The sequence below is a fragment of the Oryza glaberrima genome, chromosome 11 (assembly GCF_000147395.1).
Source record: "Oryza glaberrima chromosome 11, OglaRS2, whole genome shotgun sequence".
Lineage (NCBI taxonomy): Eukaryota > Viridiplantae > Streptophyta > Magnoliopsida > Poales > Poaceae > Oryza > Oryza glaberrima.
Window position 1 is genome coordinate 1,824,643 of NC_068336.1, and position 20,388 is coordinate 1,845,030.

The window sequence follows — 20,388 nt, forward strand, 5'->3', positions numbered from 1 at the left end:
TGGCTAAGATCATTGTTCGATCAAAGATTTGGAGTTTGCTTTTGTCTGAAACAGATTTGTTTTGCTACAACTACAATGGTGAGCCGAGTGAGTGCGGCGGCGTGGAGGACGAGAGCTTCCCCGACGGCGCAATGGACGAGCAGCTCCTCGAGCTGTCCATGCCGACGCCCGCATCCGCCCGGCGCTCCGCACGCTGAAGCAGAACCTTTCGCTGCTCCTCTCCGTGCTCGTCGACCGCGCGCAGCCGGCGGCGGAAAGCATCGTGGCGCTCATGGGCAAACGGCGGAGTAGCTCGTGGAGGAGCTGAGCATCGCGTGCGAGTTGAACGGAGCGGCGGGCTCCGCCGGCCAAAGGATGCCGGTGCCGGTGACGCCGCGGATGCGGCGGCGGAGGAGGAGGACGCCGACGACCACCGGGAGAAGCAGGGCACACACCGTCGATGCGGCGATGGAGGAGGAGGACGCTGGCCACCGTGCTCACCCGCCTGCCGCCACCGGCGCTCCGCGCCTCCGCTTCGCCGGCCGCTGCTCAGCACCGCTTGCCGCCGCCTGTTCCGTTCTACCCCCGCGGAGAAGAGAAAAAAGAAAGGGGAAATACAGGGTGATGACGTGGCACGCTGACATGTGGGGTCCACATGAGTCCCACGCTGACTCAGCCACCACGTAGACCAAAACCGGTGTCAAAACCACCGAAGGACCTCGGGTGACCGGTTTTGTACAGTTAAAGGACCCTGCATATCTGGTTTGCGGTTTGAGGACGTTTTTGTATACCACTAACAAGTTGAGGGACCTTCGGTACACTTTTTCCTTGTTAGATTCGGCCCAAAACTAACTGGAATTTCAAACAAATCAAAATGGCCACACTCTAATCTCAGAAAAAAAATGAGTTTGATCATAATTTTAGATTTTTCATAGCTAACCATTCTCTCGAATCTCTCCTCTCCACATAATTGCAAGTCAACAACTCTCTGCCTCTTATACAGATTAATTAATCTCGCAAAAAAATGAAAAAAAAGAAATAAGTTACAAATTGAAAACTAAATTACAAATGCATGCTCTTTCGTCTGGTTGGTCATCAAAGCTATGTACCGGAGTAGGGGTGGGCAGAAAAAGACCGAACCGAAAGACCGAGACCGATAATGAGAAATTCGGTCATCAATACGGTACTAGGCAGTGAAAGACCGAATTTTATTCGGTCAATTCGATTAGTCTTCTCGGTTAACCGAATAGACCAAATTAAAAAAATGTCTAAATTCAACACACAATCCACTAAGTTCAATAGGATTAAACTCTAATTTCCACATCCTACTTCTAGACACGCAATCTAATAATAGTCTTTACTCATACGTGTTTACAAAATTTTTTTGTGATTTTTGTGTTGAAAATTTTCATTATTTCTTTGAGTTTATAAAAATATTATTGAATTTCGGCCAGGATCAAGACCGAGACCGAAAAAGCCAAGACTGTCGGTCCTGACATTTTTACGTTAAAATTCGATCTTCACTTTTCAAAGACCGAAATGACTGAAACACCGAAGACTAAGACCGAATGCCCACCCTATACCGGAGTCATCGATCATCTGGCTCGGCACCGACATGTACGTACTCGCTTCTCTCTGAACCTGACCCAGCTCCTCTGCTCGCCGCCGGCCGCCATGCCGAGATCGAATAGAGAGGCCTCGAGCTCCAGCACAGCAGGAGGCAGCCGCCGCATTCCTTGTTCTCGCAGCGTCTCAATCCGCATCGCCTCACCATGTCGTTCCCCTTCCTGATGGCGGCGTAGCTGAGCGGCACGCCGGTGAACCCGGCCATCTCCATGCGCGCCGCCCATTGCCGCAGCCGGTCGTGCCGCTCCCGCCGGTGCGCGCCATCCCGGAGTAGGACGCCCTTGATCTCCTCGCCCACCACGACGCGCTCCACCTGCGCGCGTTCGTCGGGCGACCACAGGCGCGACGCCGCCGAGGTGGTGGCGGCCGCGGCGTCGAGGCTGTCGAACACGGCGGCGTAGTGGTGGAGCGCCTCGCAGAAGCGCTTCCGGAAGGAGACGCCGTTGTGGTCCGCGTCCTGCTCCGCCACCACCAGGATCTTCGGGGACAGCGCGCGCACCGCCGACAGGAAGCTCGCCAGCGCCGCCGGCGTCTGGAAGTGAGGGGTTGACACCGGTGGCGAGACGAACGTCAGCGGCGTGGCCGGGCTTCGGTAAGGGTCATCGTCTTTGTACTGCACGCTTCCGCCGCCGCTACTCGACGGGCACGAGTTCACCGCCATGTGCTGGAGCTGCGCGATGCTCGCCATTTGGTTGAGATGGGCAGAGCGAGAGCTATACATCGCATCGTCATCAGCAGCAAGAAGACGATGCAGTTGCAGAGTGCAGCTGACGACGAGCGCCTCGCCGGATTTTATCTCAAGGACATTGCGAAGGTTACTGAAGTCCAGATCCTCGAGCTGGCCGACGACGCCATGGAACTGGAACTCCATGCCGAGCTCTTCGGCTTCGTCGGAGACCAACTCTTCCATCTTGGCAAGCAACTCCCCGTCGTCGTGGACGACGGTGAGCCGAACGACACGCGGCGGGCCTTCCGGGCGACGGCGAAGCTCGTGCAGGAGCTGGATCCACTGGCATGGCTGGGTAAATGGACCGGACATGCCGACGACATGGACTAAGCTCTCGTTCTCCACCGCCTCGACGATGGCGCGGTTGCCGACGACGAACGCCACCTTGGGGAAGGGACTGAGTTCAAAGAACCCGCGGCGCGCCGCCCTGACGGAACGCCGGTCGAGGTAGACGGAGGGGTCGATGAGCGCGTCGGTGATGGCCTGGACGTGGCGGAGGAGGCGCCGCGCGAGGCAGTCCACCATTGCCACGGCGAGGCGCTTCCGCGGCCCGTCGCCGGCGGCGGCGGCGGCGGCGAGGCCCGTGGCGCGCGCGAGGCAACGCGTGGCCTTCTCCATGGGCCCAGTCTCTACGTGGGCCGCACACTCCAACAGAGCTAGGCCCAGCTCCTCGGTTGGGCTACGGCCTTGCGTCCACGGCCCATATGGCGAGCAGAGCGACAGCTCCGGCGACGACGCGTCCGTACCAGAAAACATTGCTAAAAAACGCTAACTAATTCCTCTGATTAAAATGCCAAGTAATTAATGAGAGATCACTTACCACTTACCAGCAGCTAGTATAGTTGGATCAGGTGGTCTCAGTAGGAGCAGGGTTTCAATGTTGTGGCAGCTGTTGAATTTATAGGAGAAAAAAAAATGCGTGCGTGTATGCTTGCCTCATTTCTTGTCATTGGATGATTCGAAGAGAACAAGAAAAAGGTATTAGTTTGTTGCTTATAAATTATGACCTGGGTTTCAGGATTTTGGATGTACATTAGCCAAGTTGTGTAGCCTTGTAAGTTCATCATTTGTTTGCACTGAAGCATTTCTTGTTGGAATATACTTGTTTGTTACTCTGTTTCCAATGGACTTGGGTATCTCTGTCTTCTTGGTACATGTCTAGCTCATCTACTAGGAAGAAACAGAACAGATTACTTTGTGGCCAATCTCCTTGGACTAAGGATCGAATGATATGTTTTGAAGATTTATCTAACTATATACTAGTATGTCATTATCTAAAAAAATGTAACTATATATTTAAGACATAGTCCAATACTGAACGCTGCTGGTACTGGCTGAGAGCCTGAGACAACCTAACCCAAACCCAAGCGGACGGTCGGCCTGGCCCAAGAATTCTTTGTGTTCCGGCCCATCACGAATACAACCTTGTCTGCTCTGCAGCATCTACACTAGCATGCATGATATTATGATTGTATATCTTTCTGCAGATGCATTACTGGTGACTGATCATTGCTTCATTAGGCCTCGGCACTTCAAAACATGCTTAATTTTTGTCAGCTCTCCGATACATTACTACAGAGATCTGTACTGTTTCATATTGGCCGGTTTGATAGGTAGGTTGTTGCAAATAATATGCATGAATAATGGACCGAGCTAGCTAGCAATAGCATTATTCAGATGAACAACAGCAGTACTGAATTGAAGTAGTACTTTCACTAGCTAACTTTGTGCGTTCAGCTAAATGAGATGTTACTTTCACTATCCAGTAATTCATGGCAGCTATAGTTACACTAACAACTAGTAATTAACAAGGATTATTAATACATACAAAAGCGGCTAACGACATATAATTAATAAATGTTGAAGCATGGCCGGCCAGCGAGTGGTGTTGTAGAATTGCAGTAGCAGCTACTTATCCATGACCATACATCCATATAGTCTATACTTTCGCAGTGTATTATACTGTACATTTTATTGTGTTGTCTGCACATGTGTGCTACTGTACAGTTGACATCAACCACTGTTGCTGGTCTCTCTGGCAAATAAGATGCTGAAGTAATTGAATTGAACCACCACTAATAATAGCTGTTGGTCTTCTGTACACTTCAACTGTGGTCAAAGTATTACCAGCATACATGCTGTTAGCTATCTTCAGGTTCAGATCGATATATAAAAATAAATAATTCTCATAGCTGCAGATTGCAGAGAGATAGCGAGCATGGAGGCATGGAGGAGCTGAGCAGCTGCATGCCGGGATGCTTTGCATGGACGTATATACTTTTGCACTGACGACCGGACAAGCTTGCTAGTAGCTTGTATAGCAGCAGCTAGTAGTAGCAATTAATCAAAATACGGGACCTAACGATATGCGAATTGAAATGAAAGATCGATCTTCAGAAAACGTTGGCAATCGATCACGCACAGATCGAATTCGTCGATCTTTTCCAGGCTTGGGTGCCACTACTACAGAAAAGGATTAAGTGCCGGTTGGGAAACCCCTTCAGTGCCGGTTTTTCCAACCGGCATAAGGGAGGCGGCACTTATTTAAAAATAAAAAAGGTGCCGATTCCTTAGAACCGGCACCTTTTTTTCGACGAATCAAAAAATAAAAAGTTGGCTCGATCGCAGTCCCTCCTCCCACATCCACAAGAACAGAACGAACACTTCACACAATCACAAAATTTGGCAACATTCATCTCACAGAATAAATCAAAAATCTAAAAAAAGGACATATCACATAATCAACAAGTTCATGCATCACACAATCAAATATTCATCAACAAGTTTACATCACTGAATCAAACATCAAACATCATTAAATCATCGAATCAAACATCAACAATGGCGTAGCCGGCAAGCGAAGGAGACGGTTGGGGGTGCTCACTGGTGGCAGGAGAGACAAGGGAGCCCACCACTGTCGCCCGTGGGGAGCCCACCACCGTCGTTGCCGCTACCTACTCCTCGCCGGATTTGGCAGAGGGGAGGGCTCCGCCGCCGCCATTACCTCCCCTCCCGCCAGATCTGGCAAAGGGGAGGTCGTCGCCGCCACCGCCCGTGAGCCACGCCACTTGCTGCTGCCACCCCTCCTGCCGTCGTTGACTCCCCTCCCGGCCGGATCTGGTAGAGCGGAGGCACCACTGCCTCCCCTCCGGCCAGATCTGGTGGAGGGGAGGGCGTCGCCGCCGCCTCCCGTCCGGCCGCCGAGCAGTTGCAGCCACGGGCTCCCCTCTAGCTCCCCGCCGCCGCCTCCCCTCCCGCCGGATGGCCCGGATCTGGCGGAGGGGAGGGCACGGTCACCACTGCCGTCTCCGCCGGCCAGCCGTCGGTAGTGCGCGGGAGAGAAGGGAGGGAGAGAGAGAAGAGAGCGAGACGAGAGAGAAGAGAGCGAGACGAGAGAGAAGGGAGGGAGAGAGAGAAGAGAGTGAGACGACGATCGAACCTTATCTCCTCCTCGCCTCGTCTTGGTGGGGCCCGCCGGTCGGCTCATCCGATGCCGGCTCGACTCGATTTCAATAGGTGTCGGTTTTTTTAAAAGATACGGGCACCACTACAACAAAAACATTATATAAAGACACTTTTGTAGAGGCATTTTGCAAATTGCCTCTAATATCAGGAGTTTTATAGCGTAGAGACACTTTATAGAGGCACTTTCAAAATTGTCTAGAAAATTTTACTCTAGAGACACTTTAGAAATATTTTCAGCACATTTTATTAGATTTTATCTTGTAGAGGCATTCTTTCGGCACTTTAAAATGTGTCTAACATGTAAAGACATTTGCTTGAGACACTTTAAACTCTGTAGAGACACTTCTTACAATAAAAGTATACTAAATGGCTAAATATAAGTAACTTAAGGCATAAACATATACAATGAATGACATGGGGTTGAGTTGGTTAGTGCCTTGAAGATAAGAATGATTTGTTCAAGAGATCATGAGTTCAAGGATTGGCAAAAACAAGGGAAAATATTTTATTCTCATTTTTACATTGGTTTCATATGGTTGTGGTACAATTTAATGTCTCTAGAAAATGCCTCTACCACCTTATAGACATTTTATAAAATGCCTCTTCGTTTGTAGAGACAATTCACCATAAGACACTTATTAGACATTTTTTAAAATGCCTCTATAGTATTGTAAAAGCATTTGAAAAATGTCTCTATAGTACTAGAAAAATGTCTCTACAAAGCATTTTCTTCTAGTGCACCTATAATATATTATAGATATCGGTTTTAATTAACCGGCACCTATAATATATTAAAGGTGTCTGTTCTAAATAAAAACCGATGCCTATTATATTTTGTGTCACCTATAATTACTTAAAGGTGCCAGTTTTTTACAATTTCAACCCACAAAGGTGGAAAAAGGTCTATAAATGCTGCAGGTTTTAGCATTACCAGAACCTATACTGGCGACACTATAGTGAGGACATGATGTTCTGTAGTAGTGTGCTAATTAAGACAGCCGTGTACGTGCATGTAAAATATTCTGTCAGCGTGCACCGAATGAAGATCAACTGAGAAAGTGAGAATCCGCTACTATATGCAATGCAAGTATATATATCAGAGGCTTCCACTCACTGGTGGATAAACGAGTTTTACTCCCGGGTGGGAACCCACCTATAGTCCTGGTTTTCCAACCGGGAGTAATAATCCAGGACTAAAGATCGCTATCTTTACCCGGGACTAAAGATCGATCTTTAAGTGTGTTACCAACTGGAACTAAAGATGTGGTCCCGGTTGAAGGTTTTTTTTTTCTTTTTTTTTCTTTTCTCTCTTCCTTTTTCACTGTTCTTTTGCTATTTGCCCAAATCATCTCAGATCAAACATTCACAGCAAATCATTCAAAGCACTATCTCAGATCAAACATTCACAACACAGAGCAACATAGTTCATCCAAATTATTAATTCACAGCAATAGTTCATCCCCAAATTATTCACAACAATAACGCAGATCAAATCACACATTCAACACAGAACGTATCAATCAACACACAGATCGAATCGCACATTAAAGGAAAAAAAGAAAAAAAAATCCACGGCAACGCCGGCCTCCACCGCCTGCCGCTGCACCGACCGCCGCCGGGCGCAGCCCTCCGCTCGAGGCCGCCGCCCGGCCGCCTCCCCCTTCAGATCCGGCGGTGGCCAGCCGCCTCCCCTCCTGATCCGCCTTCGCCCGGCGGCTGCGGCACGAGGCCGCCTCCGCCCCGCCGCACGAGGGCCCCGCCGCCGCGGCGCGAGGCCGCCTCCGCCTCCGCCCGACTGCTGACGGAAGAGAGGGGAGGAATAGAATGGGGAGAGGAGGAAGAGGAAGAGATGGGAGGAGGAAGAGATAAAAGAATAGAATTTATTAATTCCTCGATCTCGCGCACGCCTCGTCCTCTCCGCCACGCATGCGCGCATGCCGATATTTTGTTCCGGTTTAGGCTACCAACCGGGACTAGAAATAGATAGGGATCTTTTTTAAAAATATATCTTTAGTCTCGGTTGAGAACACCAACCGGGACTAAAGATAAAAAAGTAGCTCTAACCTTTTGAACCGGGACTAAAGGTTTTTATTGCAATCGGGACTATTGTGGATCTTGGCTGACCGATCGAAGATGGTTTCTCCACCAGTGACTGTTTGCTCAAAGCTAGAGATGGCAGGATTATAAAGCAGAAAAGAGGAAAAGAACGAGGAGAGAGAGAGAGAGAGAGAGTAGATGATTGCTTCAATATGTTGTCCTGTTTTCCTATATAGGAAGTCAAATAAATATGCTGGCGAAACCATACACTATCAATTAATCTTCCAAACATGATTGTTCCCACATTTAATTATATATAGTTGGAGCGACACGATCGATCTGCAAACCACGAATAATAATTATTTTTCTGAATAAATTAATGCTTAAAACAGAACTCTCCCTTCATTTCCAAATGCACACGCGTTTCAACACGGTTTATACTCTCTCCGGTTTTTAATATGTGATGCTGTTAACTTTTAGACATAAGTTTGATCATTCGTTTTATTAAAAAAATTGTGCAAACATTAAAAATATAAGCCATGCTCAAAGAACTTTTGATGATAAATCAAGTCCTAACAAAATAAATGATATTTACATATATTTTTCGAATAAGATAAATGGCCAAAAGTATCTCAAAAAGTTATCAACGTTGTATATTAAAGAAAGATATATTAGTTAATTAAGAATATGTTTTTAAATATTAAGTTGCAATTGGATACATGAAAATGACAATTCATAGGGATAAATTTGTTGTAAAAAATATTAACTTGATATAATAACTTTTTGGGTTTATAAAACATAATCGTATTATATGTTTGTGATTTGTGCAGTATTAATCAAAGGTGACAAGTACGAGTACCTAATATAAACGAACAGTGTTCAATAAAATCTGCGCGTCATATTTATTCGTGCAATAAATTGATGATAGTAACATTTTGATGGAATAAAGGAAAATGGCACACGACATTATTCCAGAGAACAAAAAATGGCGATGTTAATCATTTATGTTTTCTTTTGGTTTGGATAATCCATGTGTGTGCGCGCGCATTTCTCACCAGATAAATTTCAACTAGACTTAAATAATATGACAGATTAATTACAATTGGAACTAGTACATACTAAACCTTACAGCTCGGAGTTTCAAACTTTGCAATTAAAATTGCTACTAGTAGTCATACCTAGAATGTATATATACTAACCTAAATTGTGCTTTAAATTTGAAGGTTTTCGAGGCACGGCAATGGGCAATGATATCTGATGAAAGTGTGCAGTGGTCGGATTAATGGGGAAGATGCTTTGAGATGGCTGCAACCAAATTTAAACATTAGAATTTAAATTTAGAATTTATTTAGGGTTTTCTTTGTGGATTTCTATTTTTAGCCTTAACTTTTGGACCCTAAAAGTCTTACCTTAAAATTAATTTCAGCCATATGTAATATATCAGCTTGAAGGTCTTGTTTGATTCAACTACTGGCTACTAGATTATCACGGACACATCTCTCATACCGCTAAACAGTGTACTTTTTTTAAAAAATACTGGTATCTATATAAAAGTTTCTTTAAAAATCAAATAAATCCATTTCTAACTTTTAATATTAAAGTTATCATAAAATTAGAATAATCTACAATATAACAACTAACCTCACAATCAAATACGGTCTATACGCAACTCTAAAAATAGCGCTTTCTAAACAGGTCGGCAATATGGTGAATTGGTGCGAGGTCAATACCCAATAATTTATGTGAAGAGCGACAGAAAATCAGTTAATTGAGATATATTTTGCGCTTCATGAATTGACTGAAGTCGAACTAAACCCTGCTGGCATAATCAACTAGCCATCGGGAAAAAGGCTAATATCCACACGCAAATACATTGGCTCGGGATGAAACACTGTGTGACATGCGTGCATATCTGCCACACATACACACATACATATGCATACATTAGCTGGGATGTCACCGAATTTAAATATTTTTTTTTAAAAAATACTCCATTCATTTTTTTAATATATGACCTTGCGTTTGATCATTTGTATTATTTATAAGTTGCACTTATTGTTTATTTTCTTATAATTTATTTTATCATTGAAGTACTTTAAACATGTTTTATATTTTTCATATTTACGTAATTATTAAATGAGATAAATGATCAAATGTATTGTTTAAATCAGTATATAGTATCATATAGGAGTATTAACAAATAAAGGGAGTATAAATAAGTAGGTCGGAATCATTTAACGTCTGAATCTTTACGAACCTAAAAACTAACCAATCACAAGCTCTGCCCATTCACTTCCTCGCTTTTTTACCACATAAAAAATCTAATGTTCATGAAAGTTGCGCACAGTATATACAAAGTGCAAACCAGTTACTAGTGCCTATAGTGTCATTGGCAGATGGGGTCTACCAAGAGCAGTGCCCTTTCTGTCAGTGACGATCAAAACGCACAGTGAGCTGCAACAATGCATCGATCATCCATGGACCATTGATACTGTAGCCAGAACAGTATGGCCATCAGCTGTATGCGTCCCCACCCACAAGCTTGCCACAAAAGAGACGACGGGTACGGTACCATTGCTCACTGTAGCTGTAGCACAAAGGGGATTGATAGCATCCGCATGCTCCCCTCTCCTCCATTTCTCTCCTCACACACACCTCTCCTTCACCCTAACCTTTTCTTTTTCCTCTTGCAACAGTTGCTTCTACCTTGTGTTGCTCCCTCCCTTTCCCCTCCACCTCTCTTGCTTGGTTTGCTTCCTCAAAATCTCTATCCAAATCCCTCCTCCTCACCTTCCTGCGCCTGAAAAGTTGGGGCCAATCCGGCGCTTTTATCTGGTGGTGATAAGCTGCACATGAGATCATGAGCTCCGAGGACTCGCTCAAATCCTTGTCGCTTGACTACCTCAACCTGCTCATCAATGGCCAGGCCTTCAGCGACGTCGCCTTCAGCGTCGAGGGCCGCCTCGTGCACGCCCACCGCTGCGTGCTGGCGGCGCGGAGCTTGTTCTTCAGGAAGTTGTTCTGCGGGCTCGATCCGAATCACCAGCCGCCGCCGCCACCGCCGCCGTTAAACTGGCCGATGGCGGGGGGAGGCGGCGGCGGCTCTGGTGGTGGAGGGCGTGGCGGCGCCGGTGGTGGTGGAGGAGCGCCTGCCACGCCGGAGCTTGTCATCCCCGTCAGCTCGATCCGGTACGAGGTGCTCGTGCTCGTGCTGCAGTTCCTGTACAGCGGGCAGGCGTCGGTGGCGGCGCCCAAGAGCGGGCCGCTCCCGGGGTGCGGCGCCCGGGGTTGCTGGCACACGCGGTGCGGCGCCGCCGTCGACCTCGCCCTCGACACGCTCGCCGCTGCGCGCTCCTTCGGCGTCGAGCAGCTCGCCCTGCTGGTTCAGGTACTGCGCGGAAAATTCAGGAACACGACGTAGTATATACGCGTCATGCATCCTGCAGCTGCAAATAATTTGAAATTCCTCTTCCATATGCTTGCAATTCGATCTTGGGATCTGCTGCTAACACTGGGTATTGATTAAGAGTACATGATGGTAGTTAGGCTGGCATGATTGGAGCATCTTTTTGGTGACATTAAGGAGTCAGCAGAAGCAATGTTCAAGACTGAGCTGATCCTGCTGCATGCTTGCCTAGATCCCTAGGTTGCATGCCCCCTTTGCCTTTTTTTCCGATTACTGAGCGAGCTGAGCTGCACGATTCATGCACTACTGCTCTCAACTGTGGCATCTGATCCATGCGCAGTAGCTGCAGCAGAATCTAGTGCATGCCCTCACTTCATTCATCGCAATTTTTTAACATTTTTTCTTGTGTTCTTTTTTTTTTTTCGGGAGTGAGATAGATGGGGTATAGTGTACTGATAGGACTGAGTCGTCTCTAGTCTCGATTGCTTTTCTGCTGCTTCGCCCTTGCTGCTTCTGTCATCACTTGTCATGGAGCTTCTAACTCATCTTTACTAGGAAGGGTCTTTTCAAGCCCTTGTTGTGTCTGTCCCTTCCTTACATCACATCCATCCCCATGATTGCTTTCCTGATTTCTTAATCCGCATCATTTCGGCATTTCCATTGCTAGGGTTTCTTGGAGATCCAACCCGGGGTGGCCACTTCGATCCTAACTAGCATCATTTCCAAAAATAATTCTTAGTGTACAGCATGCATGCTGTGTTCTAAGCAAAGTACAGTTAAGCTCATCATACATTTTTGCATATCTCTCTGAACAGAACTGAAGAAAGTACTACTACTACATGCTAAGAACAACATTTCATGCTGCTAATTAGCTGTCGTGCATTTGAGGGTGATTAATTAAGCATCTTAATTGAACTAATGGCGAGTTGCACAATGCAATGTGTTAATGCAGAAGCAGCTGGAGAGCATGGTGAAGGAGGCGTCGGTGGACGACGTGATGAAGGTGCTGATGGCGTCGCGCAAGTTCGAGATGCAGGAGCTGTGGGCGACTTGCTCCCACCTCGTCGCGCGCTCCGGCCTCTCCGCCGATCTCCTCGCCAAGCACCTCCCCATCGATGTGGTCGCCAAGATCGAGGAGATCCGCGCCAAGTCGCCGCTCGCCGCGGCGGCCGCACCGCGCTCGCCGTTCCTGACGCACCACTACCTCCCCATGAACCCGGCGTCCTCCGCGGCGGACCGCGACAACAAGATCCGGCGCATGCGGCGCGCCCTCGACGCCGCCGACATCGAGCTCGTCAAGCTGATGGTCATGGGCGAGGGCCTGGACCTCGACGACGCGCTCGCCGTCCACTACGCCGTGCAGCACTGCAACCGCGACGTCGTCAAGGCGCTGCTCGAGCTCGGCGCCGCCGACGTCAACTCCCGCGCCGGCCCGACAGGCAAAACCGCCCTGCACCTGGCGGCGGAGATGGTCTCCCCGGACATGGTGTCCGTGCTGCTCGACCACCACGCCGACCCGAACTCCAGGACGCTCGACGGCGTCACGCCGCTCGACGTGCTCCGCAGCCTCACCTCCGAGTTCCTCTTCAAGGGCGCCGTGCCGGGGCTGACGCACATCGAGCCCAACAAGCTCAGGCTCTGCCTCGAGCTCGTGCAGTCGGCGGTGATGGTGACCACGCGTGACGACGGCGCGCCTGTCACCGGCGGCGCCGAGGCCGGCGGAAGCGACGGCGGCAACTTCCCGAGGAGCGACGCCGACGACAGCTTGGTGAGCCTGACGATGAACTCGACGCTCATGTACCAGGGCCAGGAAATGGCGGCGGCCGTGGCCGCCGGCGAGGGGAGGAAAAGCAATAACGGCCGAGGGAGCCCGCCGCCCGCCATGTACTTCCCCAATGGCTTCGCATAAGTAATATTATTCCCTATCCTTCTCTTCTACTAGCCGTGTTGAGATTTGTGGGGTTATGCATGGTTGACAAGATGAGCAGCAAATGGTGTAGCTAGCTACTATATAGCTAGGATAATGGGCAACAATTTAGTGGTATTTGATGTGGATTGTTCGATCTTTCGCATGATTGATTCGCTTGCGCGCGCAGCAAACTGTTGCATGCTAGCTAATTTGTTCAAAAAGTTTCAAACCATCAAGCAATGTTCATCTTGTAATATTGGAGCTGTAGTCTCCAATGTGATCGATCCACCAGGAGATGAGCATGCTCGATCCAGCTGCAGCTACTAGTGTTGATGGCCTGAAGAAGAGGATTTTAGCTGTTGGTGTTTTTACAATGTCTTTATGCAGTGCAGCTTTTGATAACTGTAGTAGGCTTTGGACGATAGGAAAGCGGGGTGCAAGATCATGTGAAGGAATGGGGATCGAGTGGCGTTCGACAAGGCGAATCTAAGTGTGCAAGCAATTGAATGACACTGGGTTTGCACATGCATTTCTCCTGTGTGACGACATTTTCTCTGGGATATATATATATAAAAATTCGCCACAGTATATATCCTGGAGGATTGGACGGCCCAGATCGATCCTTTTGCATGGATGAAGTAATATCTACTGGTAAGGTCGTTTTTCTCTGTCTCTCTTTAAGAATGGCTTTTTGATGGCATGCATGCTCTCGATCCTGTACTGATCTTGTACAATTAGTACCGGCAGTACGTGATTTTTGCCTAACATGAGGCGACAAATTACAAACCTCCTGTTAGAACACCATGAACTTTTGCATATCTATATGATCGACAGACTTTGTTAGTCAAAGCATGTGTATATATGTGTGTGTTTTTCATTTTTATTAAAACTAGTATGGTGGCCCCGCAAATTGCATGCGCTGCTAGTACCGTTATATTTTTTATCACATAGTAGCATATATATTTTCACATAATATAATTAAAATATATTAAAATAGCAACATAATTTTAAATTTTGTACTAACTTAACCGCACCAACCAATATGTAATATTCATATTGTATTGTATATACGTGATAGTTATTAACTATTTTTAAATTTTAAATTTTTGATATTTCTAAATTGGATTTCTATATGGACTCTAGACTCATCTTCTAATATTTATTTCTTTTCTAATTTCAATGTTCTGTTATTTATAAATTTTATTTCCATATGGGCTCTAAGCCTTTCTTTCAATAAGTATTTCTTATTTTTAATTCTGAATTTCAATTATTTTTAAATTTTATTCCTATTTGAACTCTAGACTCCTCTTCCAATATATACTTTTTTTAATTCTGAATTTCTGTTATTTGTAAATTGTATTTCTATAATGACTCTAAAATATTTTTTCAATATTTTTAAATTTCGAATATTAGTTATTTTTAAATTTTATTTCTTTATGGACTCTAACTTTAGTTCCAAATTTTAATTAGTTCTACATTGCATACATGTATGGAGTCTAGTCTTCTCTTCGAATATTTCTTTTTTTAATTAGGGATTTCAGATATTTTTAAATTATATTTTTATATTGACTCTTTTTTAAGTAAATTCTATACAACTATGGTCTCAATATTAGATTTTCTAAAAAAATGTAATTTCAGATTAGTCTAAATTGTATTTATGCATAGTTTCTTCTTGCAATAGTTAGTTATATTTTGAATTTCAGATATTTTAAATATTTTTGTTTTTTTTTTACTTTTGGACTCTAAACGATACTAATGCATTGTGACCAGAGTCTGTTTTTATACTTGTATAGTTGTATTTCCATTTCCACAATAAGTTTGTTTCTGATTGATGTTTGACACTTTGACAGTTTCCATGAATCCGTGTCCGATTGCTTTACTATTTCTTTTCATATTTTCATCCGATTAACATATCCTTATCCGCTTGTCTTTTTTATTTTTCTTATTTTCTTCGATTAACGTGGTAATTTCTAGACCTTGAGAGCGAACGTTTTCTTATTTTCTTCAATTAACGTGGTAATTTTTAGATCTTGAGAGCGAACATGATAGCTCCTTTTTCTATTACTTTATTAAGTTAATAGATGTATAAAGACGATATCCTAGCTCCTGCTAATTCATTGTGTCATTATTAATATTATTTCTTGATTAATTAAACCTTTAGAGTAGTCCTCAAAAAAGAAAATTTGACGACCGTGGTCACTGATTAGTGCATGGGCCCATTGTTTGATGAGACTCTAGGGTTAGCTAAATGTATACCTTCATATACTAGTATCCAATATATATATATATATATATTATTAATAAAATTAGTACCATTTTAATTAATTTTCTATAACTAGGCGTAGCAAGGATATTATTTGCATTACTAGTTTTATTTATTTCTCTCTTTACAGATCATCCGTAGTAAACCAAAAATGTACCGATACATTCATTACATTTGTATATATGCATGTGGTGGTATACATTTCAGATGGCTTTTCCCATCTGAAGAAATGAATATAAAAAAAAAGGTACATTAAGTGAACTAATTCTATTAGGGAACTCACTCTATTTATACGACCAAAGTTAGCCACCAATTATTAAAGGAATATATTAATTTTGAACTTAGCATGTTTTTATAATTCAATTTACAGCACGGCACATATTTTCTCAAGCCGAATTAGGTTCCTACTGTTGATTCATAAAGCGTGCATTTTTTTTATTTAACTTTAGTAATTAAGTACGACATATATATCCTCAAAAAATAATTTGTGCAACACATTGGGAGTACATTGTATAATCATCTTTTCTCTTATAATTAAGGATGCACATTCCAAAAGGTGAAAATTGAGGCGTAAGAAGGAAATTTGGCCTATCTATCCACAAGCGAATATAAATAGCCAAAGGTTATAAAAATACTTATATTTTAGGTCTTATAATTGAGAAACAAGAAAATAAAACAAAAATACTAGAAGACTAAGCTTCAGTTTTCTTCTCCCTAACAAGCCTGCCACACCAAAAACCACACTGAGTCGATCTTATGTGCAGTCTGAACTCTTACACCCCTTATTTGTTTTACATCCACCTTTGACCAGCTCCTTTGCACCATATCCCTATCACTGGATGGATCCAATCGATCCAAATTTAGCGACTCCCAGCATCTAGTGCCTTCGAAGAGAAGAACCCCTCCAACGTAACCCACATTTGCCGCTACACAAATAGATACAAGCACAGACACCCCAGACTGAACAACATTTGGGTCCTAGATCCAGCGTCGCACCCCCCTATCAATCCATCGCCAACAATGCCAGCTAGCCTTCCTTTGTCATGTTGATGTTGCTCCTTGCTATACCCGCCTAGCAAACAAAAAGTAAATTGGATATGGTAATTAGGTGGAATCAATTCACCTCAATCACCACCGACACCGCTAACAACCCACCGTCTTCCCTACAATCTAACCATTGTACATCCACGGTTGCCATCGTTGATCCCAAGTTGGCCAACCAGCTACCACCACCACCTCCATTAATTGCCACCTTGACAAGAAAAATAGGATATTTCATCTTATTATGATCTAGACGCATATAGCGAATGAAATATTAAAACGATAGGGACTGGTGTTTCACTTGGTTCATTTTGGTACACCCACGTTATTCCTAAATTTATTTCTCTTTCTGTTTTTCAAAACAAAAGAGTCAAAATAATTGCATACAATCAAAATATTCCTTAACTCATCTATTTTGGCTCCCCTATTGATAGCGTAAAAAATAATAAAACTATACACAACACCAGTAATCGTCAAATTATTTAAGTAATACATGTAGCTTCCACTATCGGAAATTATAAAATTCACAACTTTATTTGAATTTTCATGAATAGTGTAAAGGCACATTCCTATTTTCATTTTGTTGTTGCAACTTTTCTGTCTCAATCGTGTCGTATTTGAATGCTCGCTGCCTAATTCTGCTGAGATGACATGTACCCTGTACACACAGTAAGTACGTACTACTCATACAATTATGTCATCAAACAGTACGTGTGTACCAATCACATGCACAAACCTAGCTTTTATCTGTAATTTTCTTCACAAAAATATTCCTTCTCTAGTTTTTATTCTCATATATATAAACTTAACTTGAAAAAAATCAAGCTTCTCTGGCCTTCTCTTCATTTATGCATTGAGACTTTTAGAGGATCATGTATATATATCTTTCCATGATCAGATACGATAGATGGGATACCAATCCCTCTGAAAAGCAGAAATTTCATGAATTATTTATTGTTTGAACATTTATCGATCTAAAAACTACTTAAAAATAAACCATCTAGGCTATTATGTAAATAAACTTTTTGACCACGCCATTTGATGTAGTGGTATGGTAAGCCTTGTTTAGTTCCCACACAAAAATTTTACACCCTGTCACATCGAACATTTGAACACTTGCATAAAGGATTAAATATAGGCTAAAAAAATAACTAATTGCATAGATTGCGACTAATTTGTGAGACAAATCTTTTAAGCCTAACTAGGATGGTAGCCCGCGTATTCGCGCGGGCATGTATATCATAGGCTATATTTGAGAAACTTACCAGGGATGAATATTAACCATACTTGCCAAACTTCAAAAATATGTTTATACTATGAAATATTTAATGCATCCATAATTATTATTTTCTTTTTCACCATTTAAAATGGAGGTAGACTTGGTTCGTTTAGAAATCATGTGTAACAAATTAAGTTCAAATTAAAAGTAATGTGTTTTTTTTCTTTTTAATTGAATGTTTTGGGGATTTTTTTAATAAATCTCAAAAAATATTATTGTTAATAATGTACCATCAAGCTAGCCCTCCTTTTAATTGGTTCATATTAACGTAATTAATTTGTTATATATTTTTACATATGGATCAATAAAGATAGAGTAGATAAATCCTGATTTTTCTTCCGGGAGACATGCACATGTACGTACAGCATGAGGAGGGGAGGAGTTTTGTTTCCTTTGAGATAGATCCAATGGTTTGGGTCTTGAATTATAAATTTTGTAGTAAATAATCTAATGATGTACGTAAAATATTAGCTATATGATTTATATTATCACAAAATATATTTTCTATACAGGAGGAGGGGAGCTTGCATAAGAGAAATATAAATGGATTTTAAAGTTAGTTATGCATGCGTACGAACAACGAACATGCTCGTAGCCTATTAATATTCATATATAGGAGTATTCACATTTTTAATGGTCTACGCATATAAAATAGACAAATTTATCTTTGTATCTACAAGATATGGAAGTCATAGTAATATTCATTTGTTTCTTTTACCTCTAAGTCCATTAAATGGTAATGTATACTATATTTTAGAACGCTTATGTACAAATCAACCTATTTAATTTATCTCGTCAGTTGAGCATATTTCAAAAGACATAATTAATTAGCTATTGTTGCATCCAACTAAAGGTAAAATCTTTTTTTTATAATTGTTATGTTATTCATAGTTAAATTTGTTCTTTTCACTTACATATTATATATCTAATTTTTCTATCCATGCTTGCAAAGTAATGTATGATCATGCAATATATGTTGTTAAATTATTTTACAATTTTGTATGATAATTTGGATGACATTCAAAGTGTAGGAGTGTGGTCCCTACATAAATTAAATTTATGCATCAATTTATTTTCATGGTTGCATTTATAATTTTTATTTTAACACCGTCGATCTAATATAGCTATGCAGTTTTGTGGAATAACTTAAGATCACATAATACATATTTATTTTATATTTATTGTTTCATTGTGCCCGCTAGATAAATTATTCTTTTATATGAAAATTTATTCCGGTGTATGTTTGTTAAATGGTTTAAGATAACAAAATATATGTACATTTTTATAATATCTTATTGTTGTTTGATTGATATGCAAAAGATACATTGGCCTAACTACATTCACCTTCCTGGGTAGATTATTCGAATTCGATTCTAGCTATATTCATGTCATATTAATCAATACTCCCTCCATCCCATAATATAAGGGATTTTGATATTTTGCTTACACTGTTTGACCATTCGTCTTATTAAAAAAAATTAGAATTATTATTTATTTTATTTGTGACTTACTTTATTATCCAAAGTACTTTAAGCACAACTTTTCGTTTTTTATATTTGCACAAATTTTTTGAATAAGACGAGTGGTCACAAAAAGTCAAAATCACTTATATTATGGGACGGAGGGAGTATATATCAATCAACAATTACATAATTTATATGTGTAGGACCCTGATAATTTTTTGCTACATTCACCACTGAAAGAAAGGTATATATGAAAGTGATTCCCTGATAATTCTTTTCTTGGGTTCGCCATATCTAGGTGGCGTATTATATTTTTTTTACAGAAACATATGATAACATTTAAATAAATATTAGTTTAAACAAATTAAAAATTGGATATATATATATATATATATATATATATATATATATATATATATATATATATATATATACTCAAGAGTTATGATTATTTATCTATATAATTATTATTTTTTATATATTTGGTTGATAGCTAAAAAGAAGAGGAGAAATAGGAGAGACAGAAGGGAGATGGGATCCCTCTTCAGATGGATGGGATGGTTTTTTTTTTCTTTCTGAAACTTATATACATGCACAGGGAGAGGGAAACATACATATTTCTTTTCTCATGCACAGGGAAAGGGAAACATACATATTTCTTTTCTCAAAGATAAGATCTAATGGTGAAAACTAATAATTTAATGGTTAAAAATATTTGGTCTAATTTGAATTTAAATAATATCGAAAAGAAGGAGGGTGCACACCGGCCTTGGAACATGGGGGAGGAGGGCATATGTACGTTTCTACGTAAGTGTATAGGACAGTGATTTAGTTTTATTTTCTAAAAAATATTATAAATATTTGTGATTTCCATCAAACTAAAATAGCATGAAAATAGGAGAGAAAAGGAACAGAGGGGAGAGCGTACACGGAAGAAGATCACGTACACGGACACGTACATAAGTGGTATCGGTGGGGATGTGATTTTCTTTTTTTGAAAAATAGATCTAATGACATATAATGCCGGGTCCACCATATAAGTGTAAATCTAATATATGAAAATCTAAAATAGTGGGTCCACCGGTTAATTAGAATGCCACATGGCAGTTTAGGAGCGCTTTTAGGAGGCCACGTGGCGACTTGAGAGCGTTTGTAGGAAGTTTCATGGACTTTTAGTATATAATACTCCAGAT

General features: G+C 42.2%; 2 protein-coding genes across 2 annotated transcripts; one reads left to right on the top strand and one right to left on the bottom strand.

Moving 5' to 3' along the window:
* Nucleotides 1-1,567: 1,567 nt before the first annotated feature.
* Nucleotides 1,568-2,950, bottom strand: LOC127754603 (scarecrow-like protein 3). Its single transcript, XM_052280175.1, has one exon. The coding sequence runs from the start codon at nt 2,948-2,950 to the stop codon at nt 1,568-1,570; it is 1,383 nt and encodes a 460-aa protein (XP_052136135.1).
* A 7,508-nt stretch (nt 2,951-10,458) lies between these two features.
* Nucleotides 10,459-13,403, top strand: LOC127755493 (BTB/POZ domain and ankyrin repeat-containing protein NH5.1). Its single transcript, XM_052281165.1, has 2 exons — nt 10,459-11,222; nt 12,193-13,403. Exons 1-2 carry the CDS (start codon nt 10,695-10,697, stop codon nt 13,147-13,149), a joined length of 1,485 nt encoding a protein of 494 aa, XP_052137125.1. The 5' UTR covers nt 10,459-10,694; the 3' UTR covers nt 13,150-13,403.
* Nucleotides 13,404-20,388: the final 6,985 nt, after the last annotated feature.